Raw genomic sequence first — 24,783 nt, forward strand, 5'->3', positions numbered from 1 at the left:
AACTATCATAAATAAAATACATGAACAGCAAGGTCCTATTGGCATCTTCTCGACCCAGCAATGGAACCCAGGTATCCTGCATTGCCAGCAGATTCAGAGCCACCAGGGAAGCCCCCCACTGTGTAGCACAGGGAGCTATATATTTGATATCCTTAATAAACCATAAGGGAAAAGAATATGAAAAATACATAGATCTATCTATGCATAAGTCACTTTGTTGTACACCAGATAGACAACATTGTATTAATAAATCAACTATACTTCAATTGAGAAAAAACAAACAGGTCTTCCTGGTGATCTAGTGGTTAAGACTCCACCCCTCCTCTGTAGGAAGCACGGGTTTGATCCCTGGGGGAGTTCTCCATGGAGCCTGGTGCGGCCAAAAATAACTGAGTTTGGAGGACAGGAGTGAGTGGAGACAGATGATAGAACTTAATAACAAGTCTTTTAAAACTACTTTTTAAGTTGCAAAAGTTAACACCATGTTAAAAGAAATGCAACCAGGGAAGGACAGGACAGCAGAAAGTGTAAGGCCAGCCTGGGGGCCACGAGGAAGCGCAGGTGGGCGTGGCTCACACACCTTCAACCTCATCTCCATGACGACCTGCACGCTAGTTCTCACACTAACCCTTCCTGGATGCCACTGTTCACCCTGTCATAAAACATCGAACCCTATCAACCAATAGGGGAAAGCGTAGATTTCACACCTCTCCGTCTTTTATAAAACAACCCCTTGTCATTTGGCTTGTCAAGAGGTACTGGGCCATCGCTAATAAGATTAAGGGATCAACCATGAAAAATGGGCCTCTCAGGTGACTGGACAACTGTAATTAAACCTGACCCCCTCTCAGCTTTTACAAGGTGATGCCCCCACGTTCACCTGCTGTGAGCCATGTGACTAGTGTTCACAGGATAAAGGCTACAAGGGGCGCATGTTCAGAACACAACCGGGAGCCTGTAGAGGGGTGGGAAGCGGGCGGGAGGGAGCATCACTAAGCAGCGCTCAGGAGGAAATCTCATGGATGTCAAGGACGTTTCTTCCAGTTGGCTCAAGAAAACTAACAGACATCAGGACTGGAATTTTTGTTTCCATGTCACACACAAAGCACTCTCCAAGTATTCAGAGGCATTCGAGTTCCGCACGAGGCTGCGCACCTGTCTGCTCAGAACTATGGCTGTAGACATTTCTTGGGACACGTCTCCCCACAACCCTTCCCTCCTCTTCACAGGTCCTGCCCCTCAAGCCCGCCTAGGTGGGCTCTGCTTCCCCCAGGACATTAGATCTCAAGGGCCTACATAGGATGCCAAACTTTGGACATCTCTCTACTCCAGTCCTCTGGGGCAGGGAGGCAGGGTTGGCACCCAGTCCTCCTGACAAGCACAGGGACAAGGGTGATGCCCAGTTAGGTGTGCAACAGCCCATCAGGGCCTGGGGCCTCACCTGGAAATGCCCCTCACCCCAGCCAGCACCACAGAGTTCTTAAAGGAGACAGTCTGTTTCCTTTCTGATGTTCATCCATGTGCCCTAGGGGTCTAGTCACCAGCAGACTGGTAAACCCCAGCTGGGCGCCTGCGGCTCTGTCCACCCGCTTCCTCCCACTTAAGTGACGTTATAAGGATAACCCCGAATTTGACCTAAACAGCTTTCAACTCTTTTTACTAGGTACCACTTCTGGCAACAATCCTCACCATGGAATAAGACTGTACAAAACACGCAGGAGAGGCTGGGACAGCAGGTTTCAAAAACTCACTTTATTCCAATGTGAAATGAAGACGTGATGGTTTAAAAACAAGAAAAAGTTCTTGATCAGCCGTGGGGATGCCTCGCTTGCTAGCTCCCACCCACTCCCTTTGAAACAAGGTGTCGGACAGACCATACCCATAAGCAGCTCCCCGCCAAGCCACCAGGCAGAGGCCCCAGCATGGGGACAGCTCCCTCCAGTTCAGAAGGACGGCCGTCTCCCCCCACCCGCCAAGCAGCAGCACAGGCCAGTGGCAGAGGGGGAGCTGGGGCCTGCGGGGGCCGCAGCCTTCTGCAGGCCCCTCCCTGCCACCCCCAGGGCTCCTCTCTGTCAAAGGTGCCAGTGTGGCCGAGGTCCAGGTAGGGAGCTAGGCTCCACCACCAAGTAATCACTCCTGAATTTATAACTCTTCCCCCAGGATCCATGATTCAGCCCTAGTTCCCCTAGCCCCCCCACCCCCACCCCACTGTGCGTTAGGCAGCTGAGGTTCAACAAGGAGAATACATTCAGACTAGACCCCAAGGTTAGCCCCAGCTGGGGTGCAGGGAGAGGGAGGAAGCACCTCCTGCTGGGGCCTAGGGCCAACAACCAGGGCTGGGCACAGGGGTGTCTGGGAACTGCCCCTGGCCACCCCTTTCCCCACCCCCAGCACAGCCAGGCCAGGCCCCAACCACGATCAGTAAAGCTGCTGCGGCCCTCACCCCGCCACAAAGCTAAAGTGCTCCCCAGTCCTCCAGCCCTTCCGCAGAGCTCAGGCCGCCCCCTCAATCCCAGGACACAGGAAAGTGCCACTCTTTTTGGCTTCAGACCTGGACTTTCAGCCACGTCGGACTGAGGGGCCGTGGCAGCAGCAGCAGCAGCCGTCATGTCACATATACAAACGACCTGAGAAATCCCATCCGCGCGTCACTCACTGGGGACCAGCTTGGGGCTATGTACAAGTCAGGAAGGATGGATCAGGGCACTCGTGGGCACGGAGGTACTCGCACACACCTGCTCGTGGATGGGGACCTGCAGAGGCACCTGTGGGGGATGCCCACACACTCCATTCACATGTCTTCCATGAGGCCCCTGCAGCGTGTGTTCATTGAACCAGTGCAAGAACATCTCCGGGTTCAGGCAGGCCCGGGTCCCAGGAGGATGCTAGGGGTGGGGATGGGGTTGGAAACGTGGAGGAAGAGGGACTTGATTCCTCTCCTGATGTGCAGGGCGTGCCACCTTCTCCTGGAGTCTGGATCACCGGGGGCAGCTGACTGACTGTCCGTCTCTCCCCTTCTACCCCTGCAAGCTCGGGGAGGAAGGGTCCTTGGCAGCCGGGGGCTGGGTGGCCGCATCCTCTGAGGCCCCCACGGGCTCCGGCTCGGTGGCCATGGGCTCCTCGGCCTTATCCCTGTTCCTGCTGGCCTCCTGGAGCTGCTGCCGCCGTGCCACCTCAGCTTTCAGATTCTCCAAGTCTTTTTGGCTGAGTAGAAGGATGGGGTGGAGGGTGGGCATCAGGGTGGGCCTGGGCCCTCCGTCACCTTCCTGGCTTTGCTTCAACTTAGGGCAAGATCAGGCTCTGCACTTTCTGCAGTGAAAGTAAGAGCTCCACATACCTGCTAGCCTCCAGGGAAGGCCTGCCCCCCATCCCGCCTAAACCCTGGGCACTCTGGCCGCTCCTGTCGTCGGCCACAGCCAGAGCACAGGTGCAACGTGCAGCAGGTCTGCTCTAAACGCCCTAAAGCTGACCGGACCAGACCCAGGCCCCAGACAGGCGAGAGGGAGGCGGGGTGCGGGGCTTTCGAGAGCAGGGCTGTGGCTGCTTGTCCAAGAGCAAGAGACCCCCAGGGCCCAGCGCTAAGGCACGTCCCTACACGGACAGAGCAGGAGCTCAGTGAAAGAATGAAGCTGCTCTTTACATGCCTGCTGAGTAGCTTCAGTTGTGGCCAAATCTGCAAACCTATGGACTGGAGCCACCCAGGTTCCTCTGTCCATGGGATTCTCCAGTTAAGAATACTGGAGTGGGTTTCCATGCCCTTCTCTAGGAGATCTTCCTAACCCAGGGACTGAACCAGCATTTCTTTAAAGTCTCCTGCATTGGCAGGTGGGTTCTTTACCATTAGCTCTATTACATACTGACATGAAATGATCGCCAAGATCGATTAAATGCAGGAGAAAAATATGTGCCTGGTTTGCTACAATTTTGTGCCTTCCGGGGAAGAAAGATGACAGAGCTGCGTTTGCACCATAATGCAGAGTATTTCTGGAAGGAGTCACTAAGGGCGGTCCTTCCCAGTCTCAGCCACCTCAGTCCCGTGGTTAATAAACCAGGAAAGGAAAGGCCACCGTCCAAGTGGGGCCTCACCTGAGAGGAATGAAGAGGATGCCGTTGATGACGTTCAGCTGCTCCAAGACGCTGGCCATGCTGGGGGCTGTGAACTGAGGGGCGCAGGGAACATGAGCTGCGGAGGCCAGGGAGGAGGGGAGCCCACCCAGCCCCGTTCGGAGACCCACCTTGAGGGGCGGGATGTTGGCGCTGGAGCCGTTGCGGTAGATCTCGTTCATGGTGCGCTGCAGGGCCACGGCCTGCTGGGTCAGGCACTTGAGGTACTCAGAGCTCTCCTTGGTCTTCTCGTGGTCCTCGCCCAGCTGCAGGGCGCGAGCGGGGAGAGATGAGGGCCGCCCTCAGCTCCGCCCTTGACCCCGCCCTGCGCCCCGCCCTGGCCCACCTGAGTCTTGTAGATGGTGTAGCCTTCCTTCTCGTGCTGCAGGGCGGAGCGGAACTCGGCTTTGCTCTCATAGACGCGGGCGACCAGGTGGTGGCTATAGGGAGGCAGGGCGCGGGGTGGGGGGCAAGGGAGGGACGTCAACGGGCCAGTGGGCACTAATGGCGGTGTGTGCGGGGTACTCTAGATCCCACCCCGGGATCTCTCCTGGGGTAAAACGTCAAGTCCAGGACTCAGAGAAGAGATGGAAGGTGAGAGAAATTTCCTCAGGAGTCAGATGGAGGGCAGAGTGCTGGATCCCGCGCCCGCCCTCGATTCAAGTGCTTCCTGGGACCCTGTGGCCCGGGGTCTCCCTGCCCCCTGACCCAGCACAGCCTCACCTGAGGGCCACCTTGAGGGACTTGGGCCCGTGGTACTTGGTGCTGACGGCCAGCGCATTCTCCAGGAAGCGCAGCGATAGGTCATACTCCATCACTCCGTGCAGCACCAGCCCGATGTTGTTCTGGGGGCAGTCGGGAGGGCCCTGGTCAGCTCCCACTCCCCTGGGATGGAGGCTAGTCCCGCTGCCCCTCCCCAGCACTCACGTCCAGCAGCGCCATCTCAGGGTGGTCCTCCCCGAACACGAGCAGTGTGAGGTAGCGGGCGCGGTACAGCAGGCTCAGGGCGGTGGACAGCTGACTACTGGCAAAGCAATACAGCGCCAGGTGCATCTGCAGGGGCAGACCGGGTCAGGTGAGGTTGGCCGCCCGCCCCGCCCCCGGCCCCGCCGGCCCCGCCCAGGCCCCAGCCCCGCCGGCCCCGCCCCGGCCCCGCCCCCGCCGGCTACTCACGTATTCCTGGATGGTGTTGGGGTGCTCGATGCCCATCACTCGCTCGCTCATTAGCACGGCCTTCTGCTGGTTACTGAGCGCCTGGGAGAGGTGAGGGGCTGTCATCCCCAGGTGGCACCGCCCCACACCCCGTCTGTCTGTCTGTCTCGCCCATGAGCCTCTAGGCAGCTCAGGACTCTTCATCTCTGGCTGCAATTTCTATTTTTACTTTGCACCAAGGAGGCAAAGAAGTGGTCAGAATCCAGCTGCTGTGACCAGGGAAGTCTACACCCCACCCCGAGGCTGCTTCACATTTTAAAAGACTGTCTTAGTCTATGCAAACACTTGCATATGCAATCTAAAGTTGTACTAAAAATAAAATATTCATACTACGACAAGGAGGCATATACAGGCGAAAAAAAACAAGGAGTCCTATGGCTGGAGGCGAGTGGAGCACCTGCAGTGTGCCCACACAGAGGCAGCCTCAAACCCGGGGGCTAACAAGGCGGGTGACCACCACCAGGCCCCTGGCCAGTACAGCCAACAGCACAGTCCCTGGGCAGCTTCCAGGGCGCTCACAAGGCACTGAGTGAGAACATGCCCCTCGTTGTCCCTGTGAAGGGAAGGAAGGCCCTGGCATCACTCCCACTGTGTCCACGGGCACCGCAGCCCCCCCAGGACACAGCTGCTGGGGCAGGGGGAACTGGGGGCGGGGGAGGGGTGTACAGGCAGAGCAAGCACATCCCAGGTTTTCCACCTGCTCCTCCTGGGGGGCCTGGAGGTAAGCAGTATCTCTGGGATGACAGGGCTCCAGTTCTGCCTGCCTGGACACCCCCCATCCTGCTGGGCCAGCGGGGTGAGAACACAACCCAGGGCCCAGCTGACCACCCCTCAGAAGGTGCACAAGCCCACCTCGGCGTAGTCGCCCATGATGTAGTGGAGGCGGGCAAGCAGGCGCAGGCAGGCACAGATCTCCACGTGCATGGCCCCATACACGTTGTTAAACAGGTTCAGGGCCTCGTTAATAAGCTCACAGCCCTCCTTTAGGAAGCCTGCAGGGCACCCAGGGGCAGAAGGTCAGGGCTGGCCTGGGTTTGGGCTGGGGGTCCCTCTCCAACGCCCCCACCCACCCCCCCGGCGGCCGCACCTGGCACGCACCCTGCTGTACTTTGGCCTGCCCACTCTGAAAGAAGTGGAAGGCGTCCGAGGCCTTGGGGTTGACATGCTTGACCACGGGGAAGATGTTAAGCACGTCCTCCTCCGTGAAGGCGGGTTTGTGGCGGCTGTCGAAGCTGTACTCCTTCAGCAGGATCTGGGGACCCCACCCAACACCCACAGGGAGCCTCAGCCCAGGCTCACACGGCCAGCACTGGCCCACCAGCTTCACCCGAGGCCCCGGGGACCCTGCAGGACGCTCCGAACCCAGCCCACCTGGATGCCAGTTTTCAGGGAGATCTCCCGCAGCAGTGTGATCTTCTGCAGCCCATAGGTCTCCACGGCCTGGTCCACCGTCTCACTGGGGAGGAGCGGAGGGTGGGACCGAGCAGCCCAGCACCCATCCACACCCCTCCACCTGAGCCCCTGGGCACGGGGGCCCCTCTCCCTTTTCCCCAAGCAAGTGGTCTCCCGCAGGCCCCTTTCTCTTCTCCCATTCCTCCGCCGGAGACTGTCACTGCCACACCCACTCACGCACGCACCACTCGAGGCTGAAGTCAAAGTAGTTCTTGGCCTCCTGGCAGATGTTCTTCCAAAGCTCCTGGGGGGTCATGATGGCCCAGGCTGTGTTATCCGCTGCCCCTGGGGGCCGGTTTCGCCTCCTCCTGTTTCTCTTCTTGGAGATGAGCTCGTCGGCTGGCAGGTGGGCCACGGGGTTGGGGTAGGAGCTCAGGAAGCAGTTCAGGAAGTGGCTGATGGCGGCCGAGAGCCCCGAGAGCTCGACCCCCTGCAAGGGAGGTGGGACCACTGTCACCACCCGGGCTCCCCCGACACCTCCCTGAGCCGGGCTGGAGGGAGCGGCAGTACCTGTAGGTACGTCTTAAAGATGTGCTTAGCAGAGCGGGTGATGAGCTCTCCGATGCCAATTTTCTGCACGGGTTCAGAGAAAAAGGGGGGGGGGGGGTGTCTGGGTTGGGCTCCAGGCCTCCAGCCCAGTCCCCCGTCCCTGCTCCATCTCTCAGCCGCCCTGGGCACCACTCACGTAGATGTGGTCCAGTTGGTCACGGGCCGGGCTTCGCATCACCAGGTCCAGCACCTTGCCCAGGTAGCGCATGTTGATGCCACGCTGGCGCATCACCTCGGCCAGCGTGGCCCCGTCCATGGGCAGTACCGTGTGGTCTGTGAAGTCCTTCACCTGCGGGCTGCAGCAGGTCAGGCCCCTCCCCAGCCCAGGCCCTCTGCCTCCTCCTGCCCCAGGTCTTGCCAATGGGGGCTCCCGCTATTCTGGGGCCCTGAGGAAGGAAGGGACTAAGACCCCCCTGCTCCCAGTCAGGAAGAGGAAAGCAGAGAAAGGGATGTGAGCTCTCATCCCCGGCCTTTTGCACAGCCCACCGTCACCCTGTGACTGCTGGGCCCACTGGCAGGGAAACAGCAGTGGGGGGCAGCAAGGCTCCCCTGTGACCGCACTGGAAGGAGCAGGGCCACGGCTTCACTCTGAGACTGAGCCTTGTCTTGTGGGCCCTGGAGCAGCGGGCACGGCAGGCTCGTCTCAAAGACCGGGGAACAATCACAACAGCCGCACTCAGGGCCGCCTCGGCAGGAAGCAAGCCCTCTCTGTACACACACAGGTACTCCGTACAAAGCTTCTTGCAGGGGTGGGGGCAGGGGGGTAAAGATGCTCCCACGCCCTCTGTCTGCCATCCCCTCACACGGGGTCTTTGGAGGACCATACCCCCGCTGCCAGCCCCCAAGGGAGGGCACCCAGGGCACAATTGATGCCTGCCTTGGCCCTTTGTGTCAGTGGCCCTATTCTGGGAACGAGAACTCCCCATTTGCCTCGCACGTCAGGAGGCTTAGGTAAAGGCTCCACAAGTTCCCAGACGCGAATGAGGCCCCAGAGCCTGTAACCCCCACTGCCCCTCCTCTGTGCCACCCCCTGCCCCACCCTGCCCTCACCAAGCCAGGTATCTGGCAGGAGAGCAGGAAGGCAGCGGCATCTTTCAGCAGCTGCTTCTGGTCCCGAACCTCCTCCTGGCAGGACTCAGGGAAGCGCACTCCTGTGGGTGGGAGGGAGAGCAAGGAGGTGTGAGCTGGCAGAAGAGAGGCAGACACACAGACAGCAGCATTCAGGTAGGCAAGCAGGCCCCCAGTACTGGGGCCCCTGAGGACCACTCACCCGGCGAGAAGATATCAGGGTTGAAGCGGACGTCAAAGGCCGTGCTGCTGATGGAACCCACTGCCTTGCATGCATTGCGGATCACCTCCCGACTCCGAGGGTCTGCTGTGAAGACATGGCCTGTTAGGAGCTGCCCCGCCTCCCCCACGGGTTGGGTAGCAGCCCGAGCCTCCCTTGGCCTGGGGCTCCCCCAGCAGCCCCACCTGTCCCGTCGTCCGAGGCAATGGTCTCTGCCAGCTCCTTCACCTTGGCCAGGCCACTAGCATTGCTGCCCTCTGCCTCGCCCCCCGCCTCGGGCGCTGGGGGATCTTCAGGCTTGGACTCCGAGGACGGGGCGTCGCCGTTCTCCAGGGACGTGGGGCTCTCCACCTTGCTGGCCTTCTGTTGCATCAGCTGTAGGGCCGCCAGCTTCATGAAGAGCAGGTACCTAGGGCACAGTGGGTGGGGTGGAGCAGGGGACGGGAGAGGAGCGTCTAGGAGGCCACCGGTCTGACAGCTTCCTGCTGGCCGTGGGGGGACCTGAGCCAGGCCCCAGCTCCTGCCCTGCTGGGCTTAAGGACATTGGGGCTGGGGACACGTCCTGTCCTGTCCAGGGAGCAATGTCCACGCGTGTGTACACGTGCCAGCCCAGCCATCCTACCAGGTGGTGGCAGGTCACAGCAAAAATGGGGATCTTCCTAGACAGGAAGACAGCTGGGTGTGTCTGTTGGGGTGGGAGGCTGGCTCACCATGCAGGCCAGGGCTCCTGAGAGCACCAGGGACCCTGCTGGCGTTTTAAAAGGGAGAATTATTCCTGGCACAGGACATTTGATGGGCTAACTCCTAAGCACTGACCACCAGCAGTGGGGACCCCACCTGTATCCCCCCACCCAAGGGCCACAGCACTGGGAGGTTCAAAAACGCCTAAGCAGATGTCCACATGCTTCTCGAGGAAACAGCACCACTGCAGCAGAAAGCCACCGCTCTCACTTTTTGCCATCTACATGAAGCTCTTGGGCGTCTGTCTGTGGGGGGAAGCTGGATGCCACAGTGATGGGCCCAGAGCTCGTTCCTCTTCACTTCCCAAAGCCTCCCCGATCTGGGGTCAGACGCCAGCACCGCCCTCCTTGCCTGAGGCTGCAGCCGCAAGCCCGTGCCCCACCTGTGCTCCACGAAGGCGTCCACCAGCTCCTGGCGCAGACAGCACAGCTTGTGGCGGTGAGCGCGGGGGAAGCCGGCGCGGGTGCACTCCTCGGGCAGCGCCTCGCCGGGCACGGGCAGGAAGTTGAGGTCGGGGGGGAAGGTGCGCAGCAGGTCCAGGATGTAGTGGCGCCCGTCGTTGCCGATGATGCCCTTGCACTCCACGGATGAGCAGAGCTCCACCTCCTCGTCCCGGTCGTTGAGCACCCGGTGCCTCAGGATCTTGAGGGGCCGGCTTGTGCGCTCCAGCAGCTCCAGGTACCGCGGGTGCGACACCACTGTCTTGCCGAAGTCAATGGAGCCGTAGATGACACTCTGCTCCTGGTCCCGCTCCAGGATGCCGGGGATGATGGACTGGGCCGTGACACGGTAGCCGCGGTAATCCACCACCACCGTGCCCAGCGTGTACAGCCCCTCCACGTCCACCGCGTTGTACGTGCGCACGCCGTTCAGGTCGTTCGTGGGCGCCACGTAGGCCGCCACGTCCCCGCCGAAGTCCTTGTAGTGGTCGCGAACGTCGAAGCCCAGGCTGAAGAAGATGTTGTTCCAGATGAACATCTGCATCTTGGTCTCCTCGCTGGGGTTGATGGCCATCACGTTGCCGTCGATGACCGCCATGGCGCCCCGTGTGGCTGCCGCCGTGAAGTCGCTGTGCACCTGGGGGCCGGAGGTCAGAGGGTGAGGGAGCCGCGGTGTCCGTGCATCTCACCTGGCCAAGCTCACCGGGGCTGGCGGAGGTAAGCAGGAGGAAGGTTTCCCACACTTGGAAAAGCGCCAGAAACCCCAGTTCAGAAAAAACGTAACACCTATGGGCTTCCCTGGTGGCTCAGCTGGTAAAGAATCTGCCTGCAATGCAGGAGACCTGGGTTCCATCCCTTGGTTGGGGAAGATCCCCTGGAGAAGGAAACAGCTACCCACTCCAGTATCTCGGCCTGGAGAAATTTCATGGGCTGTATAGTCCATGGGGTCACAAACAGCTGGGCATGACTGAGTGACTTTCACTTTTATCAAATACTTGGAGAGACAGCAGAGCTCAGTGATTACGGGGGGCAGGAGGACTTGGGTGGGTCTGGGATCCACCAACTATGTGCCAGGTGATCTCTGCTGGATCACCTCTCAGATCTGTCTTCGTGTCTATGGTGAAGGTGAAGGTGAAGTCGCTCAGTCGTGTCTGACTCTTTGCAACCCCGTGGACCGTAACCTACTAGGCTTCTCCGTCCATGGGATTCTCCAGGCAAGAATACTGGAGTGGATTGCCATTTCCTTCTCCAGGGGATCTTCCCAACCCAGGGATTGAACCCAGGTCTCCAGTACTGCAGGTAGACACTTTAACCTCTGAGCCACCAGTCTATAGATAACATAAAAGTATCGACCATCAGGGGCCTTCCCTGGTGGTCCACTGGTTAAGAGTCCATGCTTCCACCGCAGGGGCCAGGGGTTCCATTCCTGGTTGGGGAAATCAGATCCCATATGCCTAGCAGTGCAGCCAAAACAAAGCCATCGCCCTTTATAAGGTGTCGGGAGATTACAAGCCTGCATGGCACCTGGCCCAGCTCCTGGCAAAGTGAGCACCCAGGACATTTATAGTTACTGTTATCATCTCTAGTAAAATTATGGGCGATTTTAAAGCTTTTTTTCCCCTGAAAGCACTGCTTTTTCCTCATCTCTGTCAGCAAAAGCACTGAGGACGTCAGAGGACACGTGTGCCCAGGTCCCCATATGGCTTCGTTGGGAGGGAAATGGGCGTGGGCATCACTCAGCCCATTCTGGAGATGGCTCCCTGCCCCCAACCCCTACCTCCAGACTCTAAAATCTCAGAGAGGCCAGGAAAAGGGGCTGGGGTTGTCTGCTGGGAGGCAGAAAGTAGCAGAATGGCCTGGAAGGTCCCCAAAGGCCCTTATCCACAGAAGCCCTTGTCCAGCTTCCCTCTTATCCACAGGAAACCAGTGGGGAGGCAGCTGGCGGGCCTGAGGCTGTGGTCAGGCCTGCGGGGCCACGGGCACCTTGAATATGGCCCTTTCTCGCAGCAGTCGCTCAGGCAGGTTCTTCCGAGGCAGTTCCCGTGTGGTCTGCAGCTCCTCGTTCCAGTCCCGGGTCTAGAGACCAGGAGGGATAGGCCAGCTCAGCCTGAGCCCCCACCACCTGCTTGGGGCAGTCCCGCCCCCCTGCCACCCTGTGCAGCCCTATAGGCACCGAGAACCCAGCCTGGGCCCCGCAGGGGAAGGGAGAGAGGAGCCGGGGATGGCCACAGGCACCTGTCCAGGAATGTGCTCCTCGTAGCCCAGCCGGGAGGTGTAGGCATCCTCTGCCCGCACGCAGTCCATGGCATGCTCTGCCTGGGGGGCTGTCCAGCTGTACACCTGGAATGGGGTGGCGATCCTCTCGAAGGGGTGGCGCTGGACCCTGCAGCGAGCAGAGGGGAGATGGGGTGGCCCAATGAGCCCAGAGCTCTGCCCTGGGCCTGTTCTTCGAGGCCACACTGTCTCCTCACTAATGCTCTGTTCCTGGAGAGTCCAGCAGGGGCGCATAGCCACCTGTCCCAGGGCTGCTGCCTCAGTGGGGAGGTTCTGGGTGCTGCGTGTCCAGCTTCTTAGCACAGAAGTGCTAGATCCCAGGCCTCCAGATCACCCACCCTGGGAGATGAGAGACTGACAGGCCAAGGCGCTACCTTTTCTTCTGCAGGGCGGCAAAGTTTTTTTTGAAGGTTGGGCTGATCTGGTTGAGCAGCTCCACCAGGGAATGGCTGAGGAAGCGGGGGCTGGCAGGCTTGGGGTTGAAGTGGTACGCCGTGGACCTGCAGAGAGGGCGATCACTGTGCCGGGTGCCCCCCAGGCGGCTGCCCACGGGCTCCCCATGGGCTCGCATAGGGACTCACTGGTTCAGGTAAAATCCCCGGGTGGAGGCCGTGATGCTGACTTGTCGGTCCTCAGCTGTGATCACGAACAGGTACATGAGGTCCCCATGCATCCTGCGGTTCCCGGGGGGCGGGTTCCAGCCGCTCATGGTGAGCACCTTCAGGCACTGCAGGGGCTGTGGCGAGGGCTGAGTGTGAGCGTGCCATGCCTCCTGGTGGGCGGTCCCCTGCCCCCGTCCCCAGAGACCAGCTCCCACCTTCCAGTCCCGGTTCTGGGGCTGCAGAGGACACAACGGCCGCTCCCGGCTCCCAGGAAGAATATACTCGGGTGGTGTGCAGTCGATGGGGTCCATCTCCAAGCCCTTCTTCCGCTTCCCACTGTCTGAGGGACCCGAGGCTGGTGGTCAGCACACGATGGCCCAGGGGGTCCAACACCCTCCCCAGCTCAAGTGGCCCTGGCCTGGTGCTTCCCACTTCCCTTCGGTGGGAAGGCTGAGGCCTCCAGCCCCCTTCACCAGCCCCAATTCAACTTGCTCCCAGCCCCTCTGCCCAACCGCCAGCCCCAACTCCTCCCGCACCTCCCAGGTCGCCATCGGTAAAGACGCTCAGGAAGGACAAGGAGTTGCAGTCAACCCCATTGAAGGCATCGGAGGGGTCTAGGCTCTTGAGCAGGTCTCGAACGTGGCGCACATGGATGCGGGCCTCTCGCACTGTGTACGGTTCTGTCGGGAGGCAGAGGGGCAGGGCGTTACCAGGGCAACAGCCTCCCCAGTGGAGAGAAGTCAGCCTGAGCACAAGCAAGGGTAGCACTGATTTTCAATGTTAGGCTTTAACTTGCAGATTCCCTTATGAACACCTAGGCTGGAAATCTGCTTTCTACACACATATCTGACTATCAGCAGGGATCCTTGTTTGCAAAGAACCTTCTGCCAAAGGGTACTTCCAGAAGTACCTCTGGAAGTGCACACAGGCTGTGGCAGCCCACAGAAGCCCCCTAATTCTCTGTCTATGAGTGTCACACTGGCTAGGTTGTCCCCACATGCTCAGTCCATTTCTCCTGGGTCAGGCCTCCCCCAGGGCAGCAGAGGCTCAACCCTGCTCCCCAACTCACATTTCAGGAAATCATGAGGGCTCTTCAGAGGGAGGTGGGAGGACCCGTAATTGGATAAGTCTGGGCACAGCCGAGTTACTTTTCCCCCACATTCATTCTTTGGGTGACATGCCTAGAACCTCTGCACCACTCTCCCCAGGTGACCTAAGTTTACGGGATCTTTTCTTTTTTATTTTAACAAATAGACCAGCCTCATCATGTCAGCTGATTGCTCCTCAAGGGGCCTAACTTTCACGAGCCATGAAACTTCAGTTTTCTTAAGAGACTGAACTTTTATCACTATAAAATTTGTATGGGCTGATTCCAAGTACTTGCTTGCTACTGGTTTTTTTTTTTTTTTTAAATCATGACTCTGATATTTAACCCTGAAGTTGGAGGGTGTGCCAGAGAGGACCAGAGAAGCAGACCTGTGCTCCTGTCCTGTTGCCACAAGTCCAACACCGCCCCAAGCCTCTACATGCTCATCCATGACACAGACATACTGAGATGCCAGTGGGAGGGGCAGGGTGGGGAGAGTGCCACCTGGCCCCGCCTTCTCATGTCCCGGCCCCCCCGGGGAGCTGCTCGACTTCCAGACAAACCTTCCACCACGCGCAGCACCGAGCCCTCCTGCAGCCCCTCCACGCTGCGCAGCTCTGAGAAGTGGTCCAGCATGTTGCCATCCAGGTGCAATGAGAAGCAGGTGCGATGACATGTGTCTTCACGGTCCATGAGCACCTGATGGATCTCCTGCACCATCTCCTGGGGGGAGACCTGCCAGGGAGAGGGCCCCCACCACCCTGGTGAAAACATACCAGTTTCCCCAGCCCCAGATACCTGGGTCCCTAAAATCAGTGCTTCAAATACCATTTTCCCCTTTGTGGCTTGTATTTTAAAGTCCAGGACCTGCCCATAAGTACTGTGCCCACCCGCACCTGTGTGTGTGCATGTATGCAGGCTGTATATACATGTGTAGGACAGAGCCTGGCCTCATTACCCACAGGCTTCAACTATTCCTGCAGACTCTGAGCAGAGGTGTAAGAACAAGGAAAAGAAAACAGCCATCTTGCCTCTTCCCTATGACTTCCTCTTTCAGGAAGGTGTGACCTGGGGCTCAAGCCTGTGGGTCCTGAAGATTCAAGAGGCCTCATCTGGTTCCCCAAGGAGTCCATTTGCAAGGCCTCTGGGGAGGCTCTGCTCTTGGAGACGACCATTACCTCTCTCCTCCCAAAGTAAAAGTGTTTGTTGCTCAGTTGTGTCTGACTCTTTGCACCCCATGGACTGCAGCCTGCCAGGCTCTTCTGTCCACAGAATTCTCCAGGCAAGAATACTGGAGTGGACAGCCATTCCCTTCTCCAGGGGATCAAACCAGGGTCTCTTGCATTGCAGGCAGACTTAACCCTGAACCACCAGGGAAACCCCTCTTCTCTCAAGCAGACAAACTCCAGCCAGAAAGTTGACATACCCAAAGCTGGGGAGCCCTGGGACGCCAGTACTAGCCAGCCACTACTGTACTCCTCCCTAGACAGGGCTGGCAGTCCCAACTGGGATCTGGCCTCTAGCAATGGGGCAACAGTTTGAACCTGGACTCCCATATCTACCACGTGAGTGACCTTGGAAGGCAGAGGACCCTGTTTCCTGCTTGCGACCCCACAGTCATCCCGCCTCACAAGCCCAGCCTCCAGCACCCCTCCGCTATCTTACCTGGAGGGAGAAGGGCTCGATCCCAGGAGCCAGGATCTTCACTGAAAAGCCTGTGTCCTGAATGACGATGACTTCCTGTCCGGTGGTCTCCTCTCCCGGCTCCGTCTCGTCGAGCCCGTTTTCCCGGGGTGGTTCAGCAGGCCCTTCTTCCTTTTTCAGGCTCTCTGGGCAGTCCCCATTCAACAGCATGACTGAAGGCAGCTCTGCAGGGGACAAGGGGGCTGAGTCAGATGGGCCTTGCTGGTGAGGTCTGCCTCCAGCCAGGGTGGGCAGCGCCCTACAGAATGGCGTCGGCCTGTCCTCCCCAGACCTGGCCCTGTGCCAGGCCCACCATACCCCAAGCACACAACTCCTCCCGGCACCCCCGCTCTGGCCATCTGCAGGCTCCTGCCTGCACCCTCCACACCCCGGGCACTTGTTTCCCATCTCTCCTCAGGACCCCCATCTGGCATCCATGTGATTAGGCTCCTCAGACAACTCCCCCAGAGTCACCAATGCAAGTGGCTTCAGCAACACTCCCCACATCCACTTCCCCCTCTTCCCTGATGGACACTCTGGTCCCTTCCTTTCCAGCTTGACTTCTGCCGCAGTCCAGCTGTGGGTGTCCTGGGCCCCAGCCACTCCTTATTTCCATCTCACCCTTATCTGTGATTCTAAATGCCCTCCCACCTCACAGCTCATGTGACCCATCCAGGCTTCGATCCAGGTTTTCAACGTGTGGCCATCCCCAAGGCCTTGCCAGACTCATCTCGTCAGCGTGGAATTTACCATCTTCCACTAACCAGCCCCTGCTCTGCAAATGCCCCTCACCACACCCCAACCTAATCACAGGACGACTGCAGGCCATTTTCCCTATTTCAAGAATACCACTTGCTATACACCTGTAATTAATATAACATCGCAGGGACTTCCCTGGTCGTGCAGTGGATAAGAATCCGCCTGCCAATGCAGGGAACACAGGTTTGATCCCTGGTCAGGAAGATTCTGCATGCTGCGGAAGAGCTGAGCCCCTGTGTCACAACACCAAGCCCATGAGCTGCAGCTACTGCCGTCTGTGCATCTAGAGCCTGTGCTCCGCTACCGAGAGAAGCCAACACAGGGAGAAGCCCGTGCAACACGATGGAGAGTAGCCCCTGCCCGCAAGATAAAGTCTGCTACATGTCACGCCAGATAAAGCCTGCGAGCAGCAGTGAAGACTCAGTGCAACAAAACAAAAACAAAAACCCTTAACACTGTAAGTCAATTGTACTTAAAAACAAAAAACACCCAGTATATGTACCAGTCCTAACTATGTGTGTATAGGCACATTTACATCTTTGCCAGCAGAAAGACTAAAAGATCCAGAATTCAGTGGCTTTCCTTGAATAGGATTAAGAGTGATTTAACCTTTTCCTTATAAGTCTGTACTTTCCTTACTGTATGACACAATTGTTTAACTAGTGTTTATTTTAGGGTATGATTTAGAAAAAAAAAATGTATGAGGAGTTTTTTGAGAAAACTAGGACCCTGAAACTGTAGGGAGCAAATTCTCTGAGCAACTTTGTGAATTGTTCATATTTTACATTCGAAATCGACAAGCAATCTACATTTTCATGGTATGACCATATCCTTAGATGAGTAGCTTAAATGTGATCCAAAGACAACACTTGTGCTTCCACGAATGAAATTCTGGTCACTAGAGATGATCGCTTTTTAAAATACAGTGCTTTTTAAGTTGATGTTAAATGTGACCATAGTAAAAACATAAAATGTTTCAATTAATGGTAAACCTGCATAATTAATGGTTAATATGAGCAAATGAAAACCCACAGAATCAAATAAACACAGCCATTTTGCCTCTTCCAAAAACAATAAAAAGGTACTTAGAATGTTCTAACACTCTCCACTGTTTACAGGATCCAAACGTCTTGGGTCGAAAGTCCCTCTCAGCTCCTGCGTTCTCTCCATCAAGGTGAAGCTACCCCAGACTACTCAGGAATCTCAGAACAGGCCACACATCTTGCCTCCCACCTGTGCTTTGGTGTGCTGACCCCTACATACCACTCCGCCTGGCAGGCTCCTACTCGTCCGTCGAGGCCTAGGTGAAATAAATCTCCTTCCTGGAAGCCTGACCAATGACTCCTGACAGCACTTGGGGTGGCTGTTCACACTAGCAGCTCTGTCTCCCTCCTTCTATCCTGCCCACTCAACAGAAAGGCACTGAGCTAATGAATTAATTACTGTAAAAGCCTAACATCTGTGAATAGCAAGGGACTCATGTGGGGAGAGGAGGAGCAGGTGAACAGTTCCCCCAGGAACTAGGGGGAGCAGAGGAGACCCCCCACCCTGACCCTGGGGCACAGAGGAGAAACTCACAGAAGCCCTCCAGCACAACAGAGGCCTGCCTGGAGGCCCGTTGGCCCGCGGGGCCTTCCCTTCTGGGTCCACCTCGCAGCCAGACTGGCCCTGTGCTTATCTGTGAGCTCCAGATAGACCAGCTCGCCGGGCCTGCTCCAGACCCCAGCGATCCCCTCTGGATTCCACCTCCTCGTCCCTACCCTGCTGTGAGGAGCGGAGATGGGGCACATTGCCATAGGGCTGTGTGGGCTCTACCCAGACCCACCATCGCCTCGGGAAAGAGCAGAAAAGTCCAGATAAGCCTGGCACATAAGGGCACACCGCGGGTGGGCAGAGGTTGACGTGGAGAAACGCCACTCCCTCTTACCATGTCCCCTCAACTAAGTGATAAACAGAACCGCCAGGCACTCTGATACAGTCCCATCCTCCTCCCCCGAAGAACCACAAGGACCTCTCCTTTGAGTGAACCCCCAGCCCCTGGAAAGTGAGCAGCCAGCCCAGGAGAACCTGGCCAGCTCCGCGACAATGCAGACAGAACAGCGCGGTGGGAGACGGGTGGCGGCTGGTCAGGTTTCAAAATGCAGCAAGAGACGTGACAGGCTTGAGACAGCCTTCGCCCACTGAGTCCTTGAGAAAGGCTGCGCTGGCTGACGAGCCTTTGGGACGAGGGGCCCCCGCCCAGTACGGCACAGCCACTTTGAGGTCTGAGACCCCAAAGGTGGGAAGCCAGAGACCTGGACCCAGACAGGTGTCCTGTGCTCCCTGAGTCTGGGTCGTGAGGACAGACGAGGGCCAGGGTGGTCATAGCTCCCGCTCCCCCTCCCTGGCCAGGGGCCCTGCCCAGGAGGCAGGCACCATACACAGGTTCCCCCTCAGGGGGCATGCAATGCCCTACCAGATTTCAAAGGCATGCGGCTGGTTTCCAGGGGCCTCCACTCCCCTAAGGACAGCCCGCCCTGCCCTTCCTCTTTCCTCCAATGGACCCTGAGGGTCTCCCTACCGACGGATCAAGGCCCAGTGACCTCCCCACAAGAGGCCAGCTCACTGCCCCCACAGCCCACCTGGTGTGGTCGGCCGCTGCCCCTTCCTGGGTTCTGGACTCACGGGACCTCTGTAGCAGTGAGGCCCACCGCTCTGCAGCTCAGGCCCGGCACTGCCCGTGTCCCTTGTTCCGGGCTGTGCCTCCACCCTGGCCCCCATGCAGCTGGTCGGCCCTGGGCTGGAGCTCTGGTTGGCTTCGGGTTTCAGCGGGACCAGGCCTGCCGGGGCGGCCCTGGGAAGGGCACACTCCCCCTGCCTTGCATCCTGCTCAAGGTCGGCCAGGACGGCTGTGGGCCAGGAGGCCCTGGTGGCTCCGGGACCCCGGGTAAAGCTGCCACCAGGGCTCAGGCCCGCCTCCCCAGATCCCCCCCAAAGGGGGTCACTGCTGGTGAAGCAGTTAGTGGGGCAGGAGAACCCGGAGTCTGGGCTACCTGGGACCCTCCGGATCGAGGGCCCCGGAGACTGGGTGGCAGGGGTAGGGCCCAGCAAGGGGGTCCTCTCCTCTGCCCCAACTCCAGTGGGGGTGGGCAGGACCGCTTCCGCCAGCTGCCGGCAACAGCTGGTGCAGACCCGGGCCCAGGCCATGAGGTGGCTGCCCCCTGTCCACTGGCCGCCGCTGAGCGCCCTGCCTGCCTCCTCCTGGGTCAAGTGGCCGGTGGGGGCCTCTGGCTCATGCTGCCCCCTGCAGGTGACCTGGCAGCTCTCCCCTTCCTGGGAAACACCCGTTCTGGTGGGAGGGGGGAGGGGCCCCCAGACTCCCAGAGGACAACTGCACCGGTGCCCCGGCCTCCAGCTCCACCAAGGAGCTGGCAGGCTCTGACTTCCCTTCCCAGCAGCCCCTGTGCCAGGAGAAAACCAAGTCTCTCCCCTGGGGAAAACAGAGCTGGCAGCAAGAGACCCAAGGCCGTGTGGCGGTGGAGGAGGAACATGCCCAGCCTCGCCAGGACGCCTTCCCAGGGCCTCTGACTTGTTGCCAGGACCCAGGCAGGGCTGCTCCGGCATCCATACTAACCAGAGTGGGGGTGGGGAGTCAGGCCTCCTTGGCCCCCTTCCCTCCCGTCCAGTCCTGTCCAGACAGCCCTGAAGGGCTGGCACGCAGCAGGCCCTTGGCTCCCTGCAGCCCCCACCAAGGGTTTCTGGCTCGCACACTCTGGGCGGAAGGTAGAGGGCCAGGCAGGGCCCCTCTGCTCCCACTACCCTCCCCAAACACGCCCTAACCCTCTGGAGAGGAGGGCGGGGCAGGGCAGCCTGGCAATGACCCCTGAGGAGCTGCTTCCACCACCCCCATCCTGGTTACCACAGAGCCAAGGCTCACTCTAGGCCCGGTTCACGGCAGGTCCCTCCATTAGCTCGACCAGCCCATCTCACTTGAGGAAACTGAGACTCCAAAATGTTAAGAGCGAGCAGGCTGCCCAAGGTTGCAGAGGCAACAGGCAGCCAGGCCAGGTCAAGAAAAGACCAGGTCTGTCAGAGGTCCAAGCCCAGGCCTGAATGCCACCCTCTAGGCTATAGCCCCCACCAGGTAAACAGGACCCCCTTCCTCTATCCATACCCAAGCCTCCACACCATGCCTTCTTACCCCAGGGAGAAACCCCTCAGGATCTGGGCTGTAGGGAAGGAGATCAGTGATCCTTTGCAGAAGGGGAAGGGGTTGCCCAAACAGCATGGCACACCCCCCACCCCAAGTCTTCACTGGCCAGACCAGAATGATGAGATAAAGCACAGCCCTGCCCTGGCCTGGAAGAAAATGGATCCAATGGGCAGCAGAGAGGAGTTAGAAAAGAAATGTAAGCCATCCCAAGTGGCTCCTGTGTGCATTCTCCAGCCTGGCATGGCCTCACTCAATAGACTGTGCCAGGGCCAGGCCCCGCCCCAGCCAAAACCTCTGCAGGTAAGGCTCCGGGCAGGAAGTAAGGCCTCACAAGGGATCATCCCAGGAACCTGGGGCTTCAAGAGAAAAGGGTGGGGGCAGGCAGCCTAAGGAGAGCCCCAAGGAAGGAGGCATCTGCTTGCCTCCATCCTATCCCCACCCAGGCCAGAATCAGGTCTGTGGGGCCTGGGAAGGACCTAGTGTTCCCTGAATTGCTCTGCTCAGGCCCACCCAAAAGAAGAGCTCTGGGGGGTACCATCCAGTAGCTCCCGTAAGCCCCCAAGCTCCTCTCCAGTCTGCCAGCCCCCTGTCCCTCTGCTCCAGGCCTGGACTCCAAGCAATCCTCCCCTAGGAAGAAGGAACTCGACACACCACCATGAACTTGAAAAACCTGCCTGTTCTCTTAACCCCTAAAAGCAGCTTTATTCCTAAGAAGGCAACTGACCCTTGGTCCCCCCACCTCCCTCCACAAAAGGCCTTGATCACTTCCTCAAGGGGGCTAAGAGTCTTCCAGAGCTGGGTGCTGAGGTCAGAAACTTGGGAGAGGGTCTGTTGGGAAGAGTCTCCATAAAAGCCCCATCCTCCTTTGAATAAATTCAGGCTGGCTGAAATCAAGTCCTGGCTCTATACAAGTTTCCCAGAGGGTTCGAGAGCCCACGTTCCACCTGCTTGTGGGCTTCTAGTTTCCCCTAAATGAACAGCTAGCTGGATGCGCCCCTGACCCAGGTTGTGGCAAACAGAGTCCCTCAGAGAAATTCTCCAATTCTCCTCTCTCCTGAGCCCTGAGTTCTCAGCATCCCAGCCCACCCCATATGCCTCTCCCAGCCTCCTCTGGGTCAGCCTGCTTAGCCAAGGCAGCCTTGGCAATCTGGCCAGGAGCTGGAAATCCAAATGCTAAATGGCTGTGTGACCTTGGGCAAGTCGCTTCATCTCTTCAGGTCTCTGCTGGAGAGGAAATCAGCCTGCTCTTATCTAGCCTGCTCCACTGATTCAGACAGAGCCTCACTGGGGTGAAGCCTGGCAGGTTGGAGTCATCAGCATTTGTCACTCTGCCCAAACCTTGGCCTTCTTCAGGCAATCAGCAAGGCTGCCACAGTACCTATGCCCCACCACGAGCGAACCTGGCTGTGGCCCGTTATAGGGCCAGAGAGCCCATCTAGCCCTGCTCTGATCCTGACTCACTGAAGCTGGAGAGGGAGATGAAGATGACAAGTGTCTTTTGAGGAGAGTTGTGGGAGTGGAAGGCAGGGTTAGTTCTGCACTCCCACGGCCACCCAGGGCAGAAAGGAACACAGCTCTGAGGCTCTGAGAAAGATTTGAAGCAGATAGCCCAGGGGCTGGGGAGGGGCTCCCAGGCCTCAGAGCTGGAGTCAAAGATGTGATGGAAGGAACAGAAGAAACCTGGGAGAGAAGCAGACACGACCAGAGAAAAACTGCAGCCACTCCCAAAGTCAGTGCCACACAGTCTCCACGGGGAAGAGCTGGGAGATCAACTCCATGCTGACGACCTTTGCCTTAAAAACAGCAACTCTGGGCTGACCCACTTTTCGCAATAAGGCGAGTTAATGATCAAGTTCTGGCACAAACACTACCTCCTGCCAAGGAGTTCGGCTTTGTCCCCATACATAGGTAGACACCCCCCACTCCAAGTCTGCCCATCAGGCCGACATCTAACAGAGCGGAGATCAGAGTCTGCATAACAGGGGTTAAAGCCTTGCCTCTGGGAATGAACCACAGAAACCCCCTCTCAAAACACACACTCTCAACTTGCGGTCTTCCCACAGACCAAGCCTCAGAAGTCCCAAGCTGAGCCGAACTCGCAAGGCTGCAGCCGGGTGCACAGGGAACGCTAGGGATCCTGACGGAAAGGGGGAGCTAGACGGAGCAAGTGTCAAGTGACCCCAGTCGGGGGAGTTCCCCAAGCCCGGGCGCGTAGGGGGTGGGGCCGCCAAGTCCACCTATCTGCGGAGCCGGCGCACCCCGAAACCGCGTGTGCGCGCACGTGTCCCCACGATCTGGCACGCGTGTGTTCGCCGCCGCTGCCCTCCCCGGGATCCCACGTGTGTCAAGTCCGGGCCGCAGCCGGGGGCGACAGTGAAGGTGACCTTCAGGGCGGGGGCGCCCGGTGGAGGGCTCGGCGAGATGCGACCCGGTCAGGTGCGGAGAAAAGGCAGCGGTCCTCGCGCCACCCCAAACCCACGCGCGCACTCGGCCCAGTCCAGCCTCCAGCCCGGCTGTCCCCTGGCCCCGGCCCCACTCACCCGCCGCGCCTGGCCGCCCCTTGCCACCGGCCTGCGAGCTGGGCTCCCGAGCGCTGTCCGCCGGGGCTGCTGCCGGCAACTCGTCCGTTTTGATGACCATGGCGGCGGAAGCCGGCGTCCGCCTCGGCTATCCGCGCCGCCCGCCGCGCCACTAACCCAAGTGCCCTGCGCGCCGCTGCCGCTGCGGGAAGGACGGAGTCACCGGCCCACGTGGTGCGCGCTGTAGCCTTTGACCCCGCCGCCGCTTCTCTGCCCCGCCCTCGCGCCCGGCCCGGCCCACGAAGGCCCGCGAGGGACAAAATATGCCACGCCTCGTTCTCTGGGTACCAACGCGGTGACTTTCTGGAACGCCTTAAAGGGAACGCGCCCTGTCTTTGGCGAGAAATAGGCATCCGGCACCCTCGAGGGGCGGGGCTACGGAGAGGCGTCCTTGCGGTTCGCCGCCCGTCGGGCGGGCGCCTTGACCTTGGGTGGAGACAAGTCTAGGACTGCTATTGCATACTGTCTCCTCCCCCAATGGTTTCCTGTTGCAAGTCTGCCAAATGACCACGCGGTCTGTAATCTGCAGTGGTAACCTGACCCTCAGCGACCCCTCACCGAGCCTCCCGTAGTCCCTCGAAGGGGTGGGGCTAGGGTGCCCAAGGTTTCTTTAGGAGGGCGTGGAAGGTAGCCTAGGGCATGGTGACAAGAGGCAAGGTGTTAGGTGGCTAATTGAAGTGTCAGGGCCCACGAAACTTTGTGCTGAGCCACAACAGGCTCAGGAGCCTGGACGCCTCCCCTCCCTCCACCAGATGAGTCCTCACATCTGGGCTGGTACTTATCCCCAGTTTTGAGTGGAGGAAGCTAAGCTCAAGGTCACACGGAGAGAAGGACTTTAGCTGGGCTAGGCTAAATCCACAGACTGGACATTTCACAGTCGTTCATGTTTTCAGATGTTTGCGACCTCGTGGGGACTGAGAAGTTAGGTCAGAGAATGCTGCCCAGTGACATTTTACCAGGTCTTGCCAGTGAGTTGAAGTTCTTTAAGTAGAGAGTGGAAGGGTCTTCCTTCCCCCAGGAGGCCATGGGGGAAGCCCTTGAGACATATTCCAGAACTGCTGGGAACTGGGGAGCTGCAGCTGCAGAGGTGGGCTGGGGCAGGCCTAGGGCCTCTTAAAAATTGCAAAGGAAAGTGGACTTCGTCCTGGAGTACTGGTGATGGGAAGGGGAACCAGTGAGAGGCATTAAGTGTTTAACCAAGAGAAAGGAAGATGAGAAATGCTTTGGTGTGAGGGATAAGGGGCACTGAGCTAGACAAGAGGGAGATGAGTTTGGACTATTACACAAGAAGGCTGGAAATAAAAGCAAGACCTGACTACAGCCCACCACATGGAAGGTGCGCAGTCAGGTGGTACCTGAACCTGACACAGAGGATTGGTGGTCTGCATCTTGCAACCTCTGCCTTGTCTTTTCTAGAAAACTTGACCAAGTCATTTGACTTTCACTCCTCTGAATTGCAGGAGATGCCTCTGTCAAATAAAAACATCCATTTGTTTAGCCTCTCACCTAGTTGTTGGGAGGAGATAATGGTTATCAAAGCACTTTAGACAGTGTAAAATACTTGGTGATTCACTGTATCTTTTAAGCGAAGGTTTCGAGAGCTCAATGCTACAGGAAGATCAGAGATGAACTAGACCAGGGGACTTCTTGAAGTCAAGGACTGTCCTTTATCTGGGTATCCCCAGCATCTCTCCAGAGCTTGCTGCATAGTAAGCGTTTAATCCACAGTAGTTGGTTAAATGGAGGACCTGGGTATAGGCAATCAAGCCATCCTTTAGAGGCCTCCATGGGGTTTAACCTTCGACCCCTTTATTATTTATA

General features: G+C 58.4%; 1 protein-coding gene across 5 annotated transcripts; it reads right to left on the minus strand.

Annotated features, from left to right (window-relative positions):
• Positions 1–1,732: 1,732 nt before the first annotated feature.
• On the minus strand, positions 1,733–23,126 carry CLUH (clustered mitochondria homolog). 5 transcript variants are annotated; one of them, XM_042255512.1, is made up of 26 exons: positions 22,924–23,126; positions 15,415–15,617; positions 14,313–14,484; positions 13,199–13,342; positions 12,878–13,002; positions 12,642–12,796; positions 12,435–12,560; positions 12,022–12,169; positions 11,770–11,862; positions 9,729–10,423; positions 8,791–9,014; positions 8,588–8,689; positions 8,368–8,468; positions 7,454–7,606; positions 7,279–7,341; positions 6,954–7,198; positions 6,688–6,772; positions 6,415–6,568; positions 6,169–6,308; positions 5,278–5,358; positions 5,032–5,157; positions 4,828–4,949; positions 4,451–4,544; positions 4,236–4,370; positions 4,087–4,160; positions 1,733–3,204 (listed from the first exon to the last, which is right to left on the minus strand). In XM_042255512.1, exons 1-26 carry the CDS (start codon positions 23,021–23,023, stop codon positions 3,018–3,020), a joined length of 4,047 nt encoding a protein of 1,348 aa, XP_042111446.1. In that variant the 5' UTR covers positions 23,024–23,126; the 3' UTR covers positions 1,733–3,017. The 5 variants fall into 5 exon arrangements, with proteins under 5 accessions (XP_042111446.1, XP_027830928.2, XP_042111445.1 ...); XM_027975127.2 differs by having other exon boundaries at positions 8,588–8,692; XM_042255511.1 differs by lacking the exon at positions 22,924–23,126 and adding an exon at positions 18,813–18,980.
• Between the last annotated feature and the right edge of the window lie 1,657 nt (positions 23,127–24,783).

Source organism: Ovis aries, chromosome 11 (genome assembly GCF_016772045.2).
Source record: "Ovis aries strain OAR_USU_Benz2616 breed Rambouillet chromosome 11, ARS-UI_Ramb_v3.0, whole genome shotgun sequence".
Taxonomy (NCBI): Eukaryota; Metazoa; Chordata; class Mammalia; order Artiodactyla; family Bovidae; genus Ovis; species Ovis aries.